Below are 21,425 nucleotides of genomic sequence, written 5' to 3' on the forward strand. Positions count from 1 at the left end.
GCAGCCTAGATAATTATCATGCATATCATGTCTTCAAGTGGGTTTGTAGACAGTGTCAATCATGCATTGCACTTGCATTATGTTCACTCCCCATGTTGTGATTGGAACGTGTCACTGTGGAGGGACATTGCACGGACATGTCTGCGTGTCATCTTCACATGCCTGCTGGGGATGCACGGTGCCCATGTTGCTGGTTTTTTTTTTCATGCACACTCACACATCACGTAGCTGTGCCATGGCCATGGATGTCTGTCCCCTGGCCCTTGTATTGATGCAGTGTATGTACAAGGGAGTCTAGGGGGCGCTACGGTGGTACAAGGGGTCAGTTATGGGTGTCTACAGTGCCTCACACACATTGCATGCACATTCATTGAATCAGGGTCTGCATGTGTGGCCCTTACAGGTTCATACATTTTTAGGGGGGCTCACCTGCAGCCTGCTGGGTACCGGTGCCAGCCTCTGCTCCTCTGACTCCCTCTATGGATGTCAATGAGCGTAGTCATCTTTTCCTCCCAGGGTGTGCGCTCGGGTGGTGGTGGTGCAGGCCCTCCTCCAGTCCCTGTGCTTGCACTCCTGTGCTGGGATAGTATGCCATGTACTCTGACACTCAAGTCATTTAGGCGCTTATGGCAGTCTTCCCCATCGGAGGGCATGCGCCCGACTGCAGAAACCCTCTGGCCGATTTCCCGCCAGATCTGCGCTCGACGCTGCCCACTTATCTTGCGCTGCAGTGCACCATATAGCTCTTCATGGTGGGTCACTGCCTCCTCCACAAGTATGGCCAGCTCCTGGTCACAGAATTTGGGTTTCCTGACCCTGTCCAGAGCTGACTTGCCCCTGATACGCTCCTGAGACATTTTTCAGTCTTCACAGGGGTGGATTGCTTGCATGGGCTGTGATATTCGGCGGATTGTGATTTCCAAAATGGCCACCGCTTTATTTCCTTTTCTGGCGGTGATGCATTTCCCACGCGCTATTAGCGCCGCGTCTTGGCGGTAGCGCACAGTGTGCTGGATTTACGGGTTCCTGGCCAATTTCTACACCAGGCGCTATTTGCGCTAATGCCATGTCCCTGTGCGTGTGCACGCGTACTCGTGATCTGGCGTGCTTTCCGCCAGGGAGCTTGGCGTTAGTGCAAATAGCGCTCGGCGGAAAATCCGCTGGAATACCGCCGGACTCGTGATGTGGCCCTATATGTCTTCTCCAAAATAAAAACCACTTGAATTCACCCATGAAATTGTGCGGATATTCATCCTTCTATGTAAAACAAGTGCGAGGTAGCCGGGACCCTGCCTATCAATCCTGTTTATAGTTTGCTCCTCTATGTTTCAGTTCCGAGTTCATCAGTTTGGACTGTTATCAACATCTCAGATGTTCACAACAATCCTAGTCACATTGGTTTGCCAATTTCATGAGAAGCTGCAGACAGGATACCTGGAGGGCGTACTATTAAAAGAACCCCCCCCCTCTCAGTAAGAGGTAATCGCTCAAATGAATTGGGTGTTGTGTCCTCTTGGCCACACGTTTTGAAAAAATATCATAAAAACTCAGCTTAAGCCTTATCAAAACGTACAGTTCAAAAAGATGAATTTTCATGTGGACCTGGGCAAAGCTCTTTTGTTGGTCAACAGAATGAGTACCTTTCAACTCGGTCTCAGCCAGCTCCTCCAATTAGACACTACATAAGCATGCTCCTAGTTTCGAGTACAGACTTTTATGGCTGCATGCACAGCGATAGTGCTATTGGTTCATCTCCACATGTGTTCACAAATGCAGTCCATCAGATTCCATTGGTCTTCATCTTCATGGAATTACGAGGAAGAATTTCCAATTTTACCCCATTTTAAAACCAATCTGGTCAACTTGATGGAGAACAAGAATCTTCTTTGGTAGTGCACTTGGCCTCTTCAGCCATATTAGTGAGCACAATGTATGCATGAAGGAGTGAGTGTCGACAGCGAAGGACCAAGTGGAACAGGGACAATGGTTGAAGATGGAAGATCCTGTGGAACAGGATCAGTGGCCGCCCATCAAACTAGAAGGAACTCCTAGCGGTATTCTGACTTTCATTCTGACCAAGACTCCTTATTGAAATGAGCCATCATGTTATCAAAATCCCTCAACTTCCATGATCAACGATTCGGCATCCACAGTTGGTGGGTCTGAAATGCAGGCCCTGATTGATTTGGAGATGTTGGAGGAGAGTGGTATTTTTGGTAGGTGTTTTATTGGCCTGTTGAATCTGGGGAATTGCTTCTTTGATGGGGTCACAACTATATCTGAAATGCATACCATATATGAAAGTTTGCCCGACATGGTGGTACTGAGGTTTGGTCCAGAATTTGTTCCAAAAGCCTACTCTTCTGAATCAGAAAATTGTCCTCCCAGCATTGTTTTCAGATTCTCAATCCCTGCAAAAGGAATTGGCTTCTTTTGAATATGGCAGGGGCCTTATTAACTTACAACAATCAAATAAAACAGACTCATGATTCGTCGCCATAGGAAAACTGAGAAAGGAGAACAAGCAGAGCCATGACAACCTGTGGGCAGAGGCTCTGTGGTGTCTCTGTCAGACAAGTACAATGTGCACATACTTTCCTCTGTCATTGAAAACTGTCAATTGGAGGATTCCTACCCTCTGAGTTTGAAACAAGAAAGATAAATGTTCCTACATTTATTAAAGTATCTAAAGCATTACTTAAGTGCCTGATATTTATGTTTACAAACATGTATTTGACTGCTTGCTACATCCTCACTTTCATGGAGCTGGGACGAGGAGGTAGGATGAGAGGTAATGTTTGATTATGTTTTTTAAATCTGCATTACTTCTTATCCGTACCAATGTATTACATTGCTAACCTCTCCCTCGCTCAGATAAGATTGCAGTCTTGCTGAGCTGATGTAGTACAGATAATGGAGGTTTCCTGGTCAAAGCAGATTGATTCCAAAAGAATCTATTGTAAGTGCTGCGTGCAAAGCATAGTCTGCAGGCAGCATTTACACTTTTTCCAAAACGATTTAGAAAAGTGAACAGTAAAGGCAGGAAAGGCAATTTCACCTGCGTTTTTACTCTTTGCATTTGCCTCTCCATTTTGGGACTTTAGTGCAAATGGACACGGCCCCTCAGTGCTTTTTTTTGGAGTTTTATCAAATCACCACCTTGCATTTGTTGATGAAATATTGTGTCTTAAATTCACCACCACGCGAACCAATGCATTACACATGCAGGTGAGGGTTAAGTCATAAGACAACGCTATTTAATTATTTCCGAGCTACAAATGTCAAACAATAATTCTTTAAAAGGTCTCTGAAAATCATAGCACCCCATCTGAGCTCTGCGATTTGCTTCTCAGCTACTGTCATCAGACCGTAGAATGCAGCTAGTAACCAGTAAGATTTGTTTTCATTTTTTACCCAGCTGATTTGTTTCAAGGACAGACCGAGATACTTGCCAAAAAACCCAGACTCTGTGGCTCTCAGAACAGGAAGCTCTTACGTCAGATGCCAATCAAACCGCATGCGCGCACACCACATGGCCAGCACAGCTTAGAGCAAATCTGACAAATTAAATGAAATAACTAAATACATATTAATTAATTAGCCACACCCGTTAAACGCAATGTTTTATGCATATTGTAATCTAACTAATGCTTCATGTTGTATACACTTGTAGGGGATAGTGGACACTTTTCTAACCTACAGATGACATGCCCGGTGTACAACTACACATAGGCATTAAAACTACTGGGGATAGTTTTAAAACCGCTCCCCTAATAACATTTGACAGCAGCTGGCTGGTAACTGAGCTTTGTCATTGAAACGCTAAAGCAACCCATTGCCCGGTGGCTAGTGAGCAATATAGTCACCGTAAATAGTTCAGTTTACATCTTCATTTCACAAATAACTGGTCTTATTCCAGAGTTCTGATCATAGACTGGCCAAAGCGAACACCTGCCAAATCTTGTTTTAAATAAGGAGTTCTAATCGGAAGCACTGGATATTTGCCAGCCTCTAGCAAAATGGCTGTAAATGGCCTTTTGTTGTAACTTGAGTGTTGTGTAGATATGGAGACCTCCGTCCCCAAGTGCCGCACAGGGAGAATGACAGATTCACTCCCTATACAACCTTTGAGGCCACAGATGGAGAAGAATCCGGAACCGTGAAGTACTGGAAGCCCCACGGAAGCTGTGAAGGAAAGCGGCGTTAAGTACCAAGCAAGCAGGGTAATGCAAGGGTAACCAAAAAACAGGAAGGATCTTACCAGGAATTGACAGAAGTAGGGATTCCGGGGCTCAAGTAGGCAAAGGTCCCGAATAGGAGACACTTACTGATAGTCACACCAGACCCTACCTGGGGAAGAACTGCAGGCAGGACTGAACCAGATTGTAGGCAAGGATGGTGATGAGTCGTAGTTCATACAATGCTCCAGATTCTGTGAAGAGGGGGTAATCCACAAGAAGTCTGTGACAACAATCCAGGGTCTAGAGCCAAGGGTAGCAGTCCAAGCTGATGGAACAATGAAGAAGCGGGATCCAAAGAGAAGTCCGTGACAACGATCCGAGGTCAAGAGCCAAGTGTATCAGTCCAAGCCGGTAAAGCACAGATATAACGTAATCCAAAGAGAGTTCCTAGAAGAGTTAGCCGGGTCCAAGATCAATCGTGAAACAAGGTAAGAATCGCAGGCCAGACAGGGTCTCCGAGAAAACAGCTGTGAAGCGCGGTACTGAAGAACTCCACTACTTAAGTACCGTTTGCTTCCTGATCACGTGATCGCGAGTTCCGGTCACGTGATCGCGAGTTCCGGTCACGTGATCGCGAGTTCCGGTCACGTGATCGCGAGTTCCGGTCACGTGATCGCGAGTTCAGGTCACGTGATCGCGAGTTCAGGTCACGTGATCGGATAGATCCAGCAGCACGATGCAAGGAAGCGATCTTGATCTTATGATGGGCTAATCTCCACGGCAACTGCCAATGGAGAAACGGTTGCAGTCGTGACTGTGTAGTGGTAGCGTGAAGATGATGCTGTAGCTGTGTGCGAGCCGGTCTGGACCGCCAACGTGAGCCCCGGAAGGTAAGTGGGGGTGTATTCAGGCCGAGGGGGAACTGGGATCACTGGTGGGTCGGATGGAGGGCATGACACCTTTTCACATATGTAAAAAGAACAACCGTCAGGTATACCTGTTGGGCAGACTTGGCAACCAGTAGAAAACAGAGGTCTGTAGATAAGATAACAGCAGGCCGAGAAGGGCACATGTGGGGAGGGAGAGGTTAAGGCCCGCAGATGAGAAGAACCAGTGTCACAATGCCAAGGAAAGGGAAATACTAACAGCCACGTAAGTGGTGTTAGTCCACAGTCAACAGCTCTAGTTGGAGACAAGATGACAAGGTCAACAATCCCCTTGAGGTAATTATTAACCCCCTTTTTGCTATAAATTATCTACTTCTTTAGAACTAGAGCATCTAATATTAATGATTTTTTTCTGTCTTTTGAATTTATATGTAGACTTTGTGCACAAGAGACTCCTTGAACTGTATACAAGACAGCTGGAATTTGTTCACCCCTTATCCCAAGACGCCATGAATAACTGAAAGGTGAGGTTTCAACCTATTTCATCTCACTTGTTCCTTTAATTCATTGAGGAAGATCACACACTTTTAACACTGCCCATTTTTTAACACACTCCTTTTTAACACTATTTTTCTGTTTCTTAATTTTATAGATCTAAACTGTTACATTTAAAACCCTTCAAATTGTCCTGAAGAAAGCTCGGAGTTCCTGATAGCCATTTTCCATCAAATAGACTTTCTATGGTTGAAATATCGCAATCCGAGCCAGAAACACAAATGTGTCGACAGTAAAATGTGTTTAGAATTGTTCATTACACATTGATCTATCCTTTGATTCAGCATCTATGACATGTCATATGAACATTTGTTTATATGGTTGACAACAGTAACTTGATGTCCTGTTGTTTGTTTGAACATTGTTTTTTTAATTAAACTTTGTTTTATCTGTATGACTACAAGTGTGATCCTCATTAGCTAGTTTGAATAATCTCTAGCTGCCAATAGGCTTTTTCCCCCTTGTGCGTTTAAGGGTGGGGCAGTCCGGTTCCCTTTCTTTTCCTATATTGACTTCGCTTTCTAGAACCAGGACCCCCGTCAACAACAAAGAAAGCTATTGCTCATTCATTTTTTCTACTAAGCATAATACGACAACTTATGTGGGCAGCAGCTTCGGAGGCAGCAGCTTCCAGGTCAAGGCAGCCCTCTTGTGGAACTCGCTACCATCCCCTCTAAGAATCGATCAAACCTATCAAAAGTTCCGCCAGAGCATCACCAGTTGGCTCAAAGATGCTGACATCTAGGCCTGTCCCTCAGCCTAACCATTGTAAAACCTCATAACTCTGCTGCAAATAGTCACCCACTAGTCATCTATTGACTGTGCCCGCACCTCTTCTACACTGAATGTAAAAACTATCTTGCGAAATTATGTATGTACTGTGCCCGCACCTCTTCAACGCTGAATGTAAAAACTATCTTGCGAAATTATGTATGTACATCCCCTACTCTCAATGCGCCTGCTTGTATATAGCCTGCATATATCCTATATTTCAATGTGCCTACATGTAACCAACTGGCACCTGCACCCAAATGTATTCTATATGTATTTTACATGTTGTAACCAAGCTGTGAGTATCCTTATGTCTTGCGCCTGAATACCTTTGGGTCTGGAGCGCATTAAAAGTGATAAACAAACAAACAACTACTAGCAGGGTTTTAAATATAGAGTAGGAATGACATCCACAGTATAGATAAGATTTATGTAGCCACAATCCCTGTAAATGAAACAAAGCATATGCATTGATGCTCCTTAGGCAACTACTGACCATGTAAGGCTCTCTTGGGAAAACACTAACACTAACTGCGCTAACTAACTGGGCATATGACAAAGTAATGAAACTCTTGCATCCAATTGATGGGAATCCTTGTGGCAACAGGGTGGAGGGATTTGGTACCCCTATCAGTGGGCAGAATAGATCTATCATAAGCAACAACATAAAGAATTGCTCTTGGCATCTTATCATCTGTTGGATTATTTATTATTATTCTTTATTGATTTATAGGGTGCCGGAGCCTGCAGGCATCAGGGCGCACAAACACAAATACAAAGGACAAAACATACAGGAAGGGAACAAGTGCGCAGGAAGGACCAGCGAGGTAGGGAAAACAGAATTAGATCAAAGGTGGGCTTTGAAGAATTTTAGATGAATAGAACAATCTTCAGTTTCCAACGGAAAATATTGTATTCCTTTATCAGCCTAAGCTCCAGGGACAGGGCATTCCAGATCACAGCCGCCCTGGTTGGAAGGCTCTTCCCAAGCAATTGGCGAGAGAGAATTTAGGAATTTTTACCAACGCAAAGGTGGATGAACGCAGTTTTCTTGATGGCTCATAAAAAGAGACCTGATCCTTAATATAGACTGGAGCTGTGCCATATGGCACTCTGTGAGTTAGTGCCGCAGCCTTAAATTCTAGTCAGATGGAAACAGGAGCCAATGGTGATCTCTCCGGCTATCCGAGATATGCCCTCTTCTTGATTTCTTCGCAATAATGCGGATGCAATAACACACTCTTCTGCATACTATAGAAATCACATAGGAGTGACTGTGATGCAGAGACTTCATGTGAATCATTGCATGAACCTGGACATGTCATCCCAGGTCCTTAACACCATTGTTATCCCCAGCCCAAGCCACTCCGCCGAGGTTGGATAGACCAACATTCAGAAACCACAGTTTCCATAATTCACCTCTCAGTCAGAAGGAAAATCTGGAATACAACCAGATGAGTTGGATGAGAGTCATGAGAAGGAAAACCACAAGGGAGTCCTAAATGGATCCCCAAAGGCCAGTGATACACTGGTCAACATAACCATAATCTTCTATGGTGAAGAAAAACCTGCACTGGGTAAATCGATACATTTGAAGTTTTGCATTTTATGGCTGGTTCAGCTACAGGGACGACCAGAAAGAACCAAAGGAGTACTTTGAAAGCCCCCCACACGAACTTAATCAGGATCCCACGCCCCTTTTAGAGTCAATATCAAAAAGGTAGATGAGGGAGTGCAGCCCCCCACCCCCACAGTGTAACCAGTGAGAGAAACATTCCCACGAAGACAAAGACAAGAGCTATATTTCTTCAGCCTTCTGTCTTCTCATGGGGGAAAGCTCACCACTTCTCCTCACCTGGAAGCTACAGAAGTCAGCTGCTTTCAATTTCAAAGAGGCGGTTAATGTCCAGCAGAGAGCAAGAGTCCATGTTGGACCCTCTTCCCTCTCCCCAAGCGTGAGAAGTGGCTGTGTATGTAGAGTGTGGCTTGACGCTATATGTTTGTTGAACTGCTGTGTTTCCTAGATAGCAGAGGCTCAGCAGGTGGAGCCAGAGGTGAGGGGCTACCCAAGGCCGTGACTCTGGTTGATTGTATCAGTGCTTGCTTGGGTGCTTGGGTTGCCAAGTCCCTGGCTAGGCGATACCTTGCATTTGTCCATCTACATGATTCCCCCTTCTTTGTGTAGCTCACCCTGGGCGGACTGAGTGTTGCTGGCCTCTCAGTGGGTCAATAGGTTAGGGAATAGGGCGGGGCGATCATGGTCACTCTTGCTATGGACATTAGGGTACAACAATATGCACCAGCATAAGGGCTGCCTTGATTTTGGCTCTGCTTGTTGAAGCAAGTACTGTGTTCTTAAAGTTGTTGCTGGATTTGACGTTAAACTCTCTTTTCCAAGTGGTAACGTGGTTTTAAACTGAAGAATCCTTCTCTGCCTTCTGTTAAATCCTCTGTATACCTACGGTATGGGTTTAAAACCCAAGAGTAAGCGTCTGCTCTCTAATACGCGTAGGAATGGTAAATCTACAACTCAGATGTGCTCTGTTGGTAAAACCAAGCAGACAATTAGAAAGTGGGCTCTTACATGCTGCAGGGCCGGCTGCCCATTGGTGGACCAGGTGGATCCTAAGGATATCATGATTGATGGAATGCACATTTTTTTTATAAAGTGTTTTTTATTGAAGTTTTGAATCATTAAACAGAAACAAAAATCAGTAAACATAACAAACTCTGGGTTTCTTTCGAACAGTGGGCAATTCCCATGCACAATATTTTGTTGCATGATCCCTTGCGGTCTGTACAAAGTTTTTCTGAGGTCTTTTGCATTCTCATGGCATATGGTTAACATTAATTAAGCAAAAAACCCTGATGGGCAGGGACTTTAGTGGGCCAGCTAATTCCCGGGCGGGTAAGTAGCCCAAGTGAAGCAAGGGCATTGACGGGAGACTGGGCATTACCTGTCCCGGTAAAGCCCCCCACCCAGAGGGGTTTATTCTTATTAACACCCAGCATGCTTACCTAATAGTTTTTTCCCCAGTTTAGAAATGGATGAGTAAGACTCCACGGCGGCCATTGCTGCAATGGAGATGCGCCGGGAACACTGAGTGTTCCCGTCATCGGCGAGGGACAATGGAGCACAGGGCAAGTGGGGGGAAGGAGGGTTAGGAATGCAGAAAATGGGGTTGGGAGATGGGGAGGAGAGGAAGGGGTGCGCAGCACAGACTTACCTGCTTTCCCAGTTGGGAAGATGTGAACCTCCCGCTAAAGAGGAGGCTCAGAGCAGGGCTTTACCACGAGGGCCTCTGACTTATGCTGCGTCACTGTGGGGTACCCTATTTGTCTAGTGTTAGGAAAGATTTCATAATCGTATGTAATTTCCCCTCCATGTGTCAACCCCCAAACATTTTGCTGCTGTTTTACACCTGGATCTAGAATTTGCCAGAGAAGTGCAGCCTTCTGACGCACTTCTCTGGGCTTTCGCTCAATTTTTATGGGGAAACTGACATGCCCTTAAGACAGCCAGTACTGGGAGACTTCGTTGCCCTTAGTCCTTTCCTCCTTTTGCAGCTTTTGTGCAACATGACACAAGAGGGCACTGTAACCTAATTTACCGCACTCTTGGGTCTAGTCATTCCAAAGGCCCTAGAAACTCTCGCTGGACTTATCATGAACTGTGCAGGTGTGTCACGGACAGGACTGGTGGCAGCTATCGTTTCTCTTGTGTTTTGAACCCTTTTTGCCATGTTATCAGCGCTTACCGCGTTTGGCACGAATAGGTGGCTTGGCTCCAAAATGGCCATGCCACGAGGTTCTTTGTCCTGTCCGCTGACCGTCTTGCCCCTTCACCTTCCCCAGGTCGAGCCGACCCGGGTCCATCCTTATTTGGTCATGCACTTTCCCGCAAAAACCCAACGCTTTTGCGGGATTCTGCATGCATTGTGTGTGCCTCCAGGATGTGGGCTGGGATGTCTGTTCCCAATACACATCCTGGGTGCCAGAGAGTCTAGAGTGTCCTGAATGCCTGGGACCACCGTGGTCCGTGATAGGTCCACGTATGGTGTGAGTGTTTGTGAGCAGACCTCCCATTGGGTCCTCTCCGTTTTGGCTCAAAGGGAACTTTGGATAAGAGGAGGCTAGAAACGCCACTACCAGGTCGATCTCCTGAGTTCACACCGAACAAGGGATAAGGAACCAAGTATCCTGCAGCAATAAGCTGAGTCGAGGAACCGCTGGCGACCCGCTGAAGGTTTGGCACCCTGAACCGCTGTCGTCCTGTGAGACCCCTCTGCATCTGATCGTCCTAGAAGGTCTGCAAAGGTGCTTCGACCCATTGGAATAGTGGGATAAACTATTCCCGGCACCTTCATCAAACCCTGCAAGTAAGCCTCTTCGGAAGTGTCTCTGGGCCAACCAGTGGGCTTACCAGTTTATGGAGGACACTTTGCTCTGTCACCACCGCCGTTTTTGGGAAGCCCTCGAAACTTGGTCTACTGCTTGCTCTGCGTCCATGGCACCCTCACACTGAATTTCGTACACTTGGCATTCCCAGGTCTGAAGTGAGACAAGTGCGCCCGGGCCATAGTAAATGCGGTTTCCGTGTTGCCCTGCTGTGGTAACAACGTGTGCATGTTCGCTGCATTTGGGACACCCTCGACCCTGCATCCCGCTACACGGAATCTACACAGTGTCGAAACGTCCTGATTATCGCATCTGAACCTGCCAGCAACGTGTACTGAACTGGAGAAGTCTGGGTCTGCCTGCGTCGGGAACCGGTGAGTAGTCCATACCCCAACCGGTGGTCCCTCGCGCAGGAGCCTGTTTCTTTTCTACCGCTGTTGCGAAATAGCGACTCTATCCCACACTCTCACCCTGCCTCTGCCCACAAGTGGAGGCCTTGCATGAGTAGCGGGGACTTGTTCGTCATCGCTTCATTCACCTTCCTGAACTGCCTGAGATCCTTGAAGAGACCCTATTTTGTCCATTGGCACAAGCGCGTACAGGTACTTTTGAGCATAAGGCTCCTCTCTTCGTAGGGCTCGGACTTCCTCCTAGTTAAGTGTATTTATGATGTCGGACTGGGTCTAATGATTACTTGCACTGGCTATTTCCCCCCCATCCAGGTGGTCTACATATTACGTGCTCATAACTCCTTAGACCCCTCGGTCTTGTATATATATTGTAATGATTGTGATGTGTTGGTTTACTTTAGTATTATTGTGATTCTTTGCTATGGTCGATGTTACAAAGGCCTTGTAATAAATGTGTCTATATTTTTAATATAACACCTGTCTGGAGTAATTTGTAAGTGTCCTCGCTTTGTGTGCTCATTGAGGTCTTTCAGTCACCCTCACCCCTCTTGAGACTTAGGGCCTCATTACACGTAAAATACCAGCACCGCCTTGGCGGAAAGGGGATTTACCGCCCCATTCCAAGGTTGGAGGGGCGGTAAATCCCCCTTCCGCCATTGCCCTTCCCCATTCCCTTTTATGCCCCATAGGGCTCTATGGGAATGGGGAAGGCGCTAATTACGGCACCGCAATTTTGCGGTGCCGTAATTAGCTCCGAGGTCCCTTAGCGGGTTGGTTTTTAACGCCTGCAAAAAGCAGGCGTTAAAGCACCAACCCGCTAATGGACCTCGTAGTAAGGCGGTAATGGTTAACGGTCACCGTTACCATTAACGGTGGCCGTTAACCATTACCGCCTTCCGTGTAATGAGGCCCTTAGTCTTGACCGCTGCCATCGCTACCCTGATTGGTCTGGCTTGTCCAGAGGTTACGCTGTTCCAAGAAACTGGGCTGGCCTTCTGAACCTCTGCCCCTCCAGGTCAGAGTTCAGAAATCCATCTTAACATCTAGTTTCTAGCATTGTTCTCTTGGTGGTCAGGACATCTCCAACCCTCCTTCCCTGGGCCTGCTTGTAGGTTGACTATATTACTCATGCTTAGAACCCCTTTAAACAGGACAGGGACATGCTCCTTGTTAAAATGACAACCCCTGGCAGCTGAGACATGGTGGGGTAGGCCAGTGGATCCTCCACGTACCACCCCATGACTCAGCATCACATAGCAGGTGGTGGCATCTGGTTTTCATGGCCACCCAACATTCTGCCCCAGTACCCATGGTAGGGACTTAACAGACTCGGGCACATGTTGAAACTGCAGGGAATAGAATTTGAAGTTAACTCAAATTATCTGGCCTTACTTTAAGCTTACGTCCTCCTGGGAAGAGGTGAAAGAGAGGATCTGACTATATGCAGGAGAATAAAAATGACGTATTCTTTTTTCTTTTAGGAGACAATTCTAACAAAAGGCCAGCTAACTCTGAGACATTACGTGGAGATGCTCCACCACTGGAATGTTGAAGGTGTCAAACTGAATGGGCTAGTGTGATATATTCAATGATACTGCATATTTGATTTAGTGATTCCGCTAATACAGTCCTTGGAATAGACTACCTCTCTTTAATCATATTGGAATTTTGCTTAATTTATTAGCATACTGACAGTACCCATCCCATCCCAGTACTCCTTTCCCCAACCCTTGTCAGCAGTGCCATCTTTAGTTTCGTAGGCTTACTTGCAGGGTCAGACTGGAACATAAAATTGTCTCGGGCACCAATGAAAAAGTGGCACCCAGTTGCAAATGGCTATTCATTCCTTTTGTGACACTGTTTGAATAGCAACCAAGGGGGATTTTTTTTTAATGAAATGTGATGCAAATTGTGCATTTTAAAGAATATTTATTCAGCAACACTTCAAAACGATTAGCTGCATAATGAAGTAACTCATCAAACTGGCCCACATTGGCTAAAAAAGTGGCCCACTTTGACCAATAAATCTGCCCCACACCGCATTTTGCGTTTTTGGTTCAGCCATGGGCCTATTGCCCTATAGGGCAGTCCGAGCCTGCCTACTTGCCCCTGTCCCCTCTCTGACTGAATCCTGTGAAGTAATACTAGCTGGTGTGTTTCACATTAACATGTATGACTTAATACTCATCACTTGACTCATTCTATGACTAAAATGTCAATTTGAGAAGAGCAGCATACATTGAAATAAAATGTACACTTTCGCACGGGGCAAGATGCCCTTATTAGAGCTCATATCCGAGTCTACTGTGCTTTGAAAGTGGTGACTCATTCCATTTCCACTGCAAGGTAAAAGCGTCACCGCTGCCAAATTTTCATCATTTGCATGGCTGAGTGCAAAAGTGCTGGACAGAAGGTGGCGTGCAAGCATATACGCTGCCTTTTGCCTTGCACTTTTGCACCCTGCCGTGCAAATTGAGTAAACGCTGCCTGTCATGTACGCTTGGTAGGCAGTGTTTACAACGGATTCCTAATGGATCTGCATGCTTTTTGCTGGCACAAAAGGGTGTCAGGCTCCATGGGAACCCCCAGAATTTGCGCCGGCATGAAAATGCCTGCGGGCGCAAATGCTGTAGGATTTGTATGTCGGAGAGGAGACGGCGGAAATGCAAGGCACTCCAACATAAGCCACTTTGTTTACAGATGGTAAGACATTTCAGCATTTCTATATAGTGTTTTTCAATCATCTCTATAAGAAGTATTCCAAAAATAACACAAGGCAGACTCCCTCCTTCACCAGCGGAGCAGGAGCTCCCCCGGACCCTGCAGGAGCAGTGGTCTCCCTTTCCTGGAGCCATCCTGAATTGCCCTCGAATTCGGGTAAGCATCATTATTCTGTGCGAGATTCGTTTTTTCTCGCTGCTAATTGCACCACCGATCCGCTGACCTGCAAGAATACCTACACAGCCTGCATGTTTTAAAATTGATGCCAACAGCTGCCGTGTTTGCCCCTGCCACCATCAGCCACCACAAGGTTTTTTGCACCTCCAAGATGGCCGCCCGCCATGTCTCAAGGAACCCCAGTGCCTAACTGAGCACAGCCGACTGTCCTCGGATCCGATTGGCCATTGAGCCACCTTAAGCAGCCTATCGCCAGCCGGTAGGCGAAGCCGGCCCACTCCCAGCAAGGCCCAGGATAATAAGGCCAATACCTGTCTTCACCTGTCCTCAGCCTTCCTCGCCGTTTGCCCGGACCCCCTGCCGGACTCCAGACCCACTACAGCGGTGAACTCAGCCTCGTATAAGGGGCACGTGAGTAAACAAACGGCATATGACTCTTTTAAAAGACTTCTTGGTCGTAATTTCCTTACTGTCACTATTGTGCACCTGCGCCTCTTTACACGTTGTAGCCGTGCCTGTTGATCCCCCCACTGTAATTGCCCGCCCGCGCTCCAATCTATGTGCATCCACCAACACTCCCAGCCTCTGCGAACCCCTGACACCTCTCAACGCCTAAGTGCCCACCTCTAACCATATCAAACCTCTCGCATCAGTCCTGCCGCTATCCCGCGGATAGCGATGACCAATAGCTGATACCTACTATCAGTAGGCGCAACAACTACATGTACCCCTCACGCTGTAGATTGATCCCTTGAGCTACAGTAACTGCTTCTTACTAATGCTGCCTCATAACAAACTGGTGACCAATCTTAGACCTACTATATGTGCTATTGACAACCGTTGCCGGACCAGTCCTTCCCCTACCTATACTGGGTAACTGAATTTAGCCCTTGCGCCCCTTGCCATCCGCATTACTGCACTACCTACCTGTGCTGAACTAGTGATTTTAGCCCATGCGCCCATTGTGATCTGTACTGTTGCATTACCTACCTGTGCTGAACTAGGGAATTTAGCCATGCCACACCTGAACCAACTGTACGCACTATGCATTTAGCTTCTCTGGCATGACAGAGGCATTCAGCCTGCTGTTTTGTCTCAAATTTAACTGCACTTAGCCTGCTGCCCTGTTTCAAATTTAGCCTACCTATGATACCATGCTGCATTCAGCCCGTCTATGTTAGCTGCATTTAGCCTACCCATTGACAGCTGTGCTTTGTAAGCTGAACTTAGCCTACCTTTTGATATCTCAAAATGCAAACCTTACAAGACACATTAGCCCTTCTCACTTTAACAACACTCCTTGTCCACATACCCAGACTCACTCCCACCATTGAATACACCACCCCCCAACGCTCAGCTCACTCCCCTGTCATGACACAGACTCTACCTCAACCACTAATGAGTTGTAATGACCAAACTGAAGAACCTCAACAACATAAAACCTTCGAATCTAAACCATGCAATGCCACATCTAGAAATGCTAGACTCCGAGCCAGACTTGCAAAACTATATGAACCACGCGCCAGAACACTGACCACATCTAACCGCAGCAAACCCATACCTAATTGGGGCATAGAAAAACCACACAGCCTTTACCCAAAGAAACAGAATGCACATATGCACACTTCTTCCACAACCCATGAAAAGACATGCACACCCCCACCCACCAGCCCACCTCTAAAAGGTGCACTAGTTAATGCTAGGTCCTTAATTGCTCATGCCATTGAGATCGCTGATCTTATCCAGACCGCAAATTTTGACTTCCTGGCCATCACGGAATCACGGCTACATGCCGCCGCAGGACCAGCCATTATGTTAGCAACCCCTAACGGCTACACCATCCTAAGGGCAGACAGAGGCGAAGCCCGCGGAGGGGGTATAGCCCTTATCATTAAATCCAACCTATCCATCAGGCTAGCACCCTCGAACGACACTAAATCATGCAAAAGCCTAACAGCTAAACTAGCTATCAACAACTCCCAAACCCTCACTATCCATCTTATCTATAAACCTCCAGGCCCTATTGGAACCTTTGAGGAGGACATCTCTACCATCCTATCGCATAACCTAAAACAATCTTCACAAGTCATCCTGCTAGGGGACCTTAACCTAGGCTTCAATGACCAAAATGACCCACAGGCAAGTAGAGTAGCCAACCTACTTTCTGAACTAGGCTTTTCACAAAAAGTACTCCACCCTACCCACAACAAGGGTAGAATACTCGATTGGGTGGCAGACCTTAACTGCAATGCCTCCATCCTATCGAACTCCCCACTAATTTGGACAGACCATTTCCTTATAACATTTGCTCTAGAAACTATCAGACCTACTACCACCCCAGGCCAGCCAGCACCATCCATCCCAACCAGGAACAAGAAAAACATCACCCCGAACAAACAAATCCCGCTCATCCTCCCCACAATCAATTCACTACCAGACAACCTGGACCCTGAAACACTAGTGAACGAGTACAACAAAGCTATGTCCTCTGCCTTGGACATAATTGCACCACTCAAAGTGAGACGCAGCAAACCCAAAGCCCACCTCAACTCCTGGTACACCCCCCATCTAAAAACTCTTTGCACCAAAAAAAGACAATGCGAGGTCACTTGGAAATTACAACCTTCGGAAGAAAATAAGAGCACACTGAGAGATATATCTACCCTCTACAAAAAGGAAATACTGTTGGCCAAACGGGAAACCTATAACACTAGAATAGCCCAAGCCAACTCTAGTATGAAAGAACACTTCATTATCCTAAAGGAAATAGAATACCCCATCCCAGTGCCAGACAACTGTGTCAAAGACAAAATATGGTGCACCAACATTCAGCAAGCCCTAGCTAATAAAGTAACAACTCTCCAATCTAAAATCGCTATGAAAAAATCCTCACTCAGTCTCGACACGAAGCCCAAAACAGCCACCACCCCTTCTAATAATAACACCAACTACCCTCGCTTCAAATTCTCCAAAGTATCTATTATTGAGACAGAAAAAATCATACTGTCACTCAAACCATCTAATTGCCAGGGGGATCAATGTCCACCTCAACTGATAAAGGACGCAGCTAGAGACTTGTCGCCCTTTATCTCAAAACTCATTAACGCCTCATTCGCTACAGGGTCCATACCGAGTAACCTAAAAGAATCTTGGGTACTCCCTTTGCTCAAAAAACAGACACTTGACCCCGCCATACCCACGAACTACCGCCCAATCACCACTGTGCCATTCCTCTTCAAAATCATAGATAAAGTGGCATACTCACAAATACAGAAACACCTAGAAAACAACAATTTACTAGGAGTACGCCAGTCCGGCTTCCGTCCCCAGCATGGAACCGAAACTGCCCTCCTAGACCTAAAGGCGCAAATTGATGAGCTAAGGGATCAAGGAAAACCAGCCTTACTCCTCCTTCTGGACTTATCAGCCGCATTTGACCTTGTTGACCACAAGGTCCTCTGCAGGCACCTGGATACAGCCGTGCACTTCTCAGAAGAAGCCACAAACTGGATCCAATCCTTCCTCAATAACAGGACTATGAGAGTCTTCTCCACCACCGCGGCAGCAGACTCCATCCCCATCACATGTGGTGTGCCCCAAGGATCTTGTGTCTCGCCTACACTCTACAACATCTTTACTAAACCCCTTTTCGATGATCTGGACCTTCTTGGTATCACCTACACTAATTATGCAGATGATACCCAGATTCTCCTACCACTTACCGGTGATTACGACAAGGATTTGGCCTTGGTGAACAGAGTGTATCTCATCATCCAGGCATGGATGGCCACACGCGGTCTATGCCTGAATGACGACAAAACTGAAATCATCATCCTGGGCACACCCCCCACCCTCAAAAAACTGGGCCCCAACTATTCCTCCTTTAACATCGACAATAACCAAATCACGACCGCCAACGCGGTAAAAACACTGGGTTTCTACCTGGACTCCACCCTTTCTTTCAACAAGCAGGTCAATGCGATGGCTTCGGCAACCGCCTACACCTGTAAACTGATAAGAGCAGGCAAACCCTTCCTATCAAGCGATAGCTGCATCACACTCGCTAGAGCGCTCGTGTTATCAAAACTGGACTACTGCAACTCGCTCTATATTGGGGCTAACAAGGAAATCATCAAAAGAATTCAAATTCTGCAGAACAACGCGCTTAGAGCAGCACTTTGCATTCCCGGGAGAGCCCACACCACCGCTCTCAGACGAGCTAACAACTGGCTCTCTACGCAGGAGAAAATCCAACTAAAAGTTGCCTCCTTGGTCCACAAATGCCTTAACAACGCCGCACCACAGTACCTATCTGCTAGATTCACCAAACTAAAACCTATAAGACTTACTAGATCTGCTAATTACAATAACCTATCTATACCTAGAGTCAAACTGACCAAAGTCGGTGGCTGCAGCTTTCAGGTGAAAGCAGCTCAACTCTGGAACTCCCTACCATCCACCTTGAAGACTGACCAGCCCTACCTCACCTTCCGACACAACCTTATAATGTGGATCAAAAATACAGACACACTTTAGTTCATCCACTGCCTGGACCTACTCAATCCTAGGAACTTCTGTTCAGGACTGTAAATACATGCTTTTACACTTTTTACTTGCTGTATATTCTTGTATATTTGTTGTATTTTAATTGTTGTATCTTATTTTTGCTGCTCTACTTGCCATGTGATCTTGTAACTAAGCTTTGAGCTGCCTTATAAAATGCGCCCGGTTACCCCTGGGTCTGGTGCACAATATAAGTAATATAACAAACAAACAAACAAGAATGATGCCCACTATGAATCATGTTTAAGGTGGAATTTCACTTACTTGAGAAGTAGCCTCTTTTCTGAGCATGAAAAACTCCAAGTCCACACAATGCAATCACCAGGGAAACAACCACAACAGCTGCTATGATTCCACCCACATTTAGGTCATCTGGGAGCCAAGAATACATTTGTGAGTTTGCAGCTTTGTTGGAGGCATGAAATAGCATTTTCAACTCCAAAGAGTCACACTGATCTAATTTACATGTTGATTATAAAAACATCTTTGTCGTTTGAGCTTCTGTAGAAAGTTAGCTAACATTCATATTGCTTACATTATGATCATATAATCTTTATTTTTATGTACCCTTTTTGGAGGTTGGCGAGAGGATATACTAGCACCCAGGTTTCTTACTGCCCCGCCTTATGGTAGCCTACACCTCTGGGATAGTATAAGGTCAACAAGGCAGAAAGAGACTGGAGACCACAGCACTTGTACAGGTAATAATCAAAAACAATTGTATCAAGAACAAGCAATTTCGTAGTTGGTGGTGAGGCTGCCGCGGGTGATTGCGTCTGAACGTGGGACCCCTGCCCGGGAACTCCACCAATTGTGCATTTTCACCAAAGTTTTTATGTGGGTAGGTTAACTTACCCACATATAAACTTTGGTGAAAATGCACAGTGTGATTGCTTCATTCCTTTAGTTCACCTCTGGGATAGGCATCGGAAGTTGTCAGCCGATTTAGAGGTCATCAGACTGAGCTGAATGAAGCATAGTGGCTAACCGCGTGAACTCACAGGAGCCCCCATTGCTCTTGTCTGGGCTATGGAATCTTCGAGATGATTCCTGTCTGCTCCTGCGTGACCCTGATGTGCCGGTGAGAATGCCAAAATATACTCTGTCCTGGGAAAGGGCTGGTGCATTTCTTTTGGCAGCTATGATAAAGTCATGCACAAAGAGGAAACCGCCAGGATGTTAGCCATTTCCTGTTAATCCTGACATTAACAAACCACATTAGTTTAGAAACAGGAAGGAACAATTCATCACAAAAGGGCATATATCAACAATTATGATTATATACACTCTAAGGTAATCATACACAAATTAAATTGTAAAACATTCCTAATTTTATTAAGAACCCATTTTAAGAATAATAGATACCCATGTACTTGCCCACAGTGTCTAAGAACTGTAAATAGTTCAGCTTCTAATTTCTTCAGTAAGCATATACATTACACGACAATGGCCCTCATTCTGACTCAGGCGTTAAGGGGTTTACGGCGCCGTAAACGGCGCCGACCCTTAACGCCTGATTACAAGGTTCCCTTTGCGGGATGGCTTTTAACGGCTGCTTTTTTGCAGCCGTTAAAATCCATGCCGCAAAGGGACCTTGGCGATAATCGCCTTTCCCCAGTCGTAATGAGGGCCAATGTACCAAATGACATCCGACAAACAGAATACAAACTCACACATCTATATTTATTACAACAAATCCATTTTGATCCTTTAAAAAAGCTAACTCTGCATGGCCTCTAGCTTTAGCCTTCCTTCCCTACATGTGCATGTTTCAGTCCGATGTGCCTATGTCTGCCTGTCGGCTCTTGATTCAATTTTCTTAATCTCACTCGGGGACTTAATGAATCTCAGATATAAGCTTCTCAATGACTACTTTACCAATGTGAGCTGTGATAAAGTCTCCTTTGAGGACCAGGATGGATGAACCAGCATTCTCTAGGGGCAGCCATCCGCTAAGTAAAGCAACTCCTGGAGGAGGTACAGGGTGGATCCGCCAGATACTCTCTCCCCTCCCCAAACTGATATGTAAGTCAATCCCTGTGAAAGATGCAGTTTGTTTCCTCAAAGAGAGTGATGGTATGGAACACTTGTGCCAGTGGTTGCTGGGTTACAGCAGCTGACAGAGAAAAGAGAGATGATGTTTACCGCAGGTCAAGCGAGTGAGTCGCAAGGGTGCTGCTGCTCCCTTTATCTGCCACGTAAGTGGTTAGATTGCAAATGCACACAAGTTCAGACAGGTTTTCTCACCAGAGTGCTCCGTGGGTTTTTGGAAACACCTTCCACCTCGGAGAGAGCCAGATGGTAGAGTACTGCCAGTGCCATAACAGCCCTATCTAACCTCAAGAGGGTAGCAGTGGTATTGGACCCCCCAGTCTGTGGCCCTAAATCCAGTCATGAAAGTAACAATCACACCACAATGGACAGCCATGCCACATGAGCATACTAAGCTTGAAAGAGAACACATCTGGAAGAGAGTTGGGAACCTTGCTCAATCCTGGAACCCGGAGCAAATGGCCTAACTGATGCCAATATAAAAAGTGGCAGATGGCATCAGTTGGGGTGGGAGTTAGGAAGGATACAGGAGGAGGCAGCGAAGGAGGTGAGGAAGTGAGAGGAAGAGTCCGAGCACTGGAATCCTCAATAGGGTGGACCAGGCTCAGTCCAGAGGCTCCTTCCTACAACTTGTCTTTTGAATCTCACCAACTGCTCTGCCGTTTTCATAAGCGAGCCAGGTTGGTCACCCCACTCTGTTATAACAGTCA

At 46.2% G+C, this 21,425-nt stretch overlaps 1 protein-coding gene across 2 annotated transcripts in view; it reads right to left on the reverse strand.

Moving 5' to 3' along the window:
- The window catches only part of JAM2 (junctional adhesion molecule 2), a 653,454-nt gene that overhangs the window by 78,702 nt on the left and 553,327 nt on the right, over positions 1 to 21,425 (reverse strand). For both annotated transcript variants that reach the window (XM_069636390.1, XM_069636389.1), the window contains exon 7: positions 18,928 to 19,035. In XM_069636390.1, the coding sequence (XP_069492491.1) occupies positions 18,928 to 19,035 (108 nt within the window). The remainder of the gene's footprint in view (positions 1 to 18,927; positions 19,036 to 21,425) is intronic.

This window comes from Ambystoma mexicanum, chromosome 7p, assembly GCF_040938575.1.
Source record: "Ambystoma mexicanum isolate Mex_15411 chromosome 7p, UKY_AmexF1_1, whole genome shotgun sequence".
Taxonomy (NCBI): Eukaryota; Metazoa; Chordata; class Amphibia; order Caudata; family Ambystomatidae; genus Ambystoma; species Ambystoma mexicanum.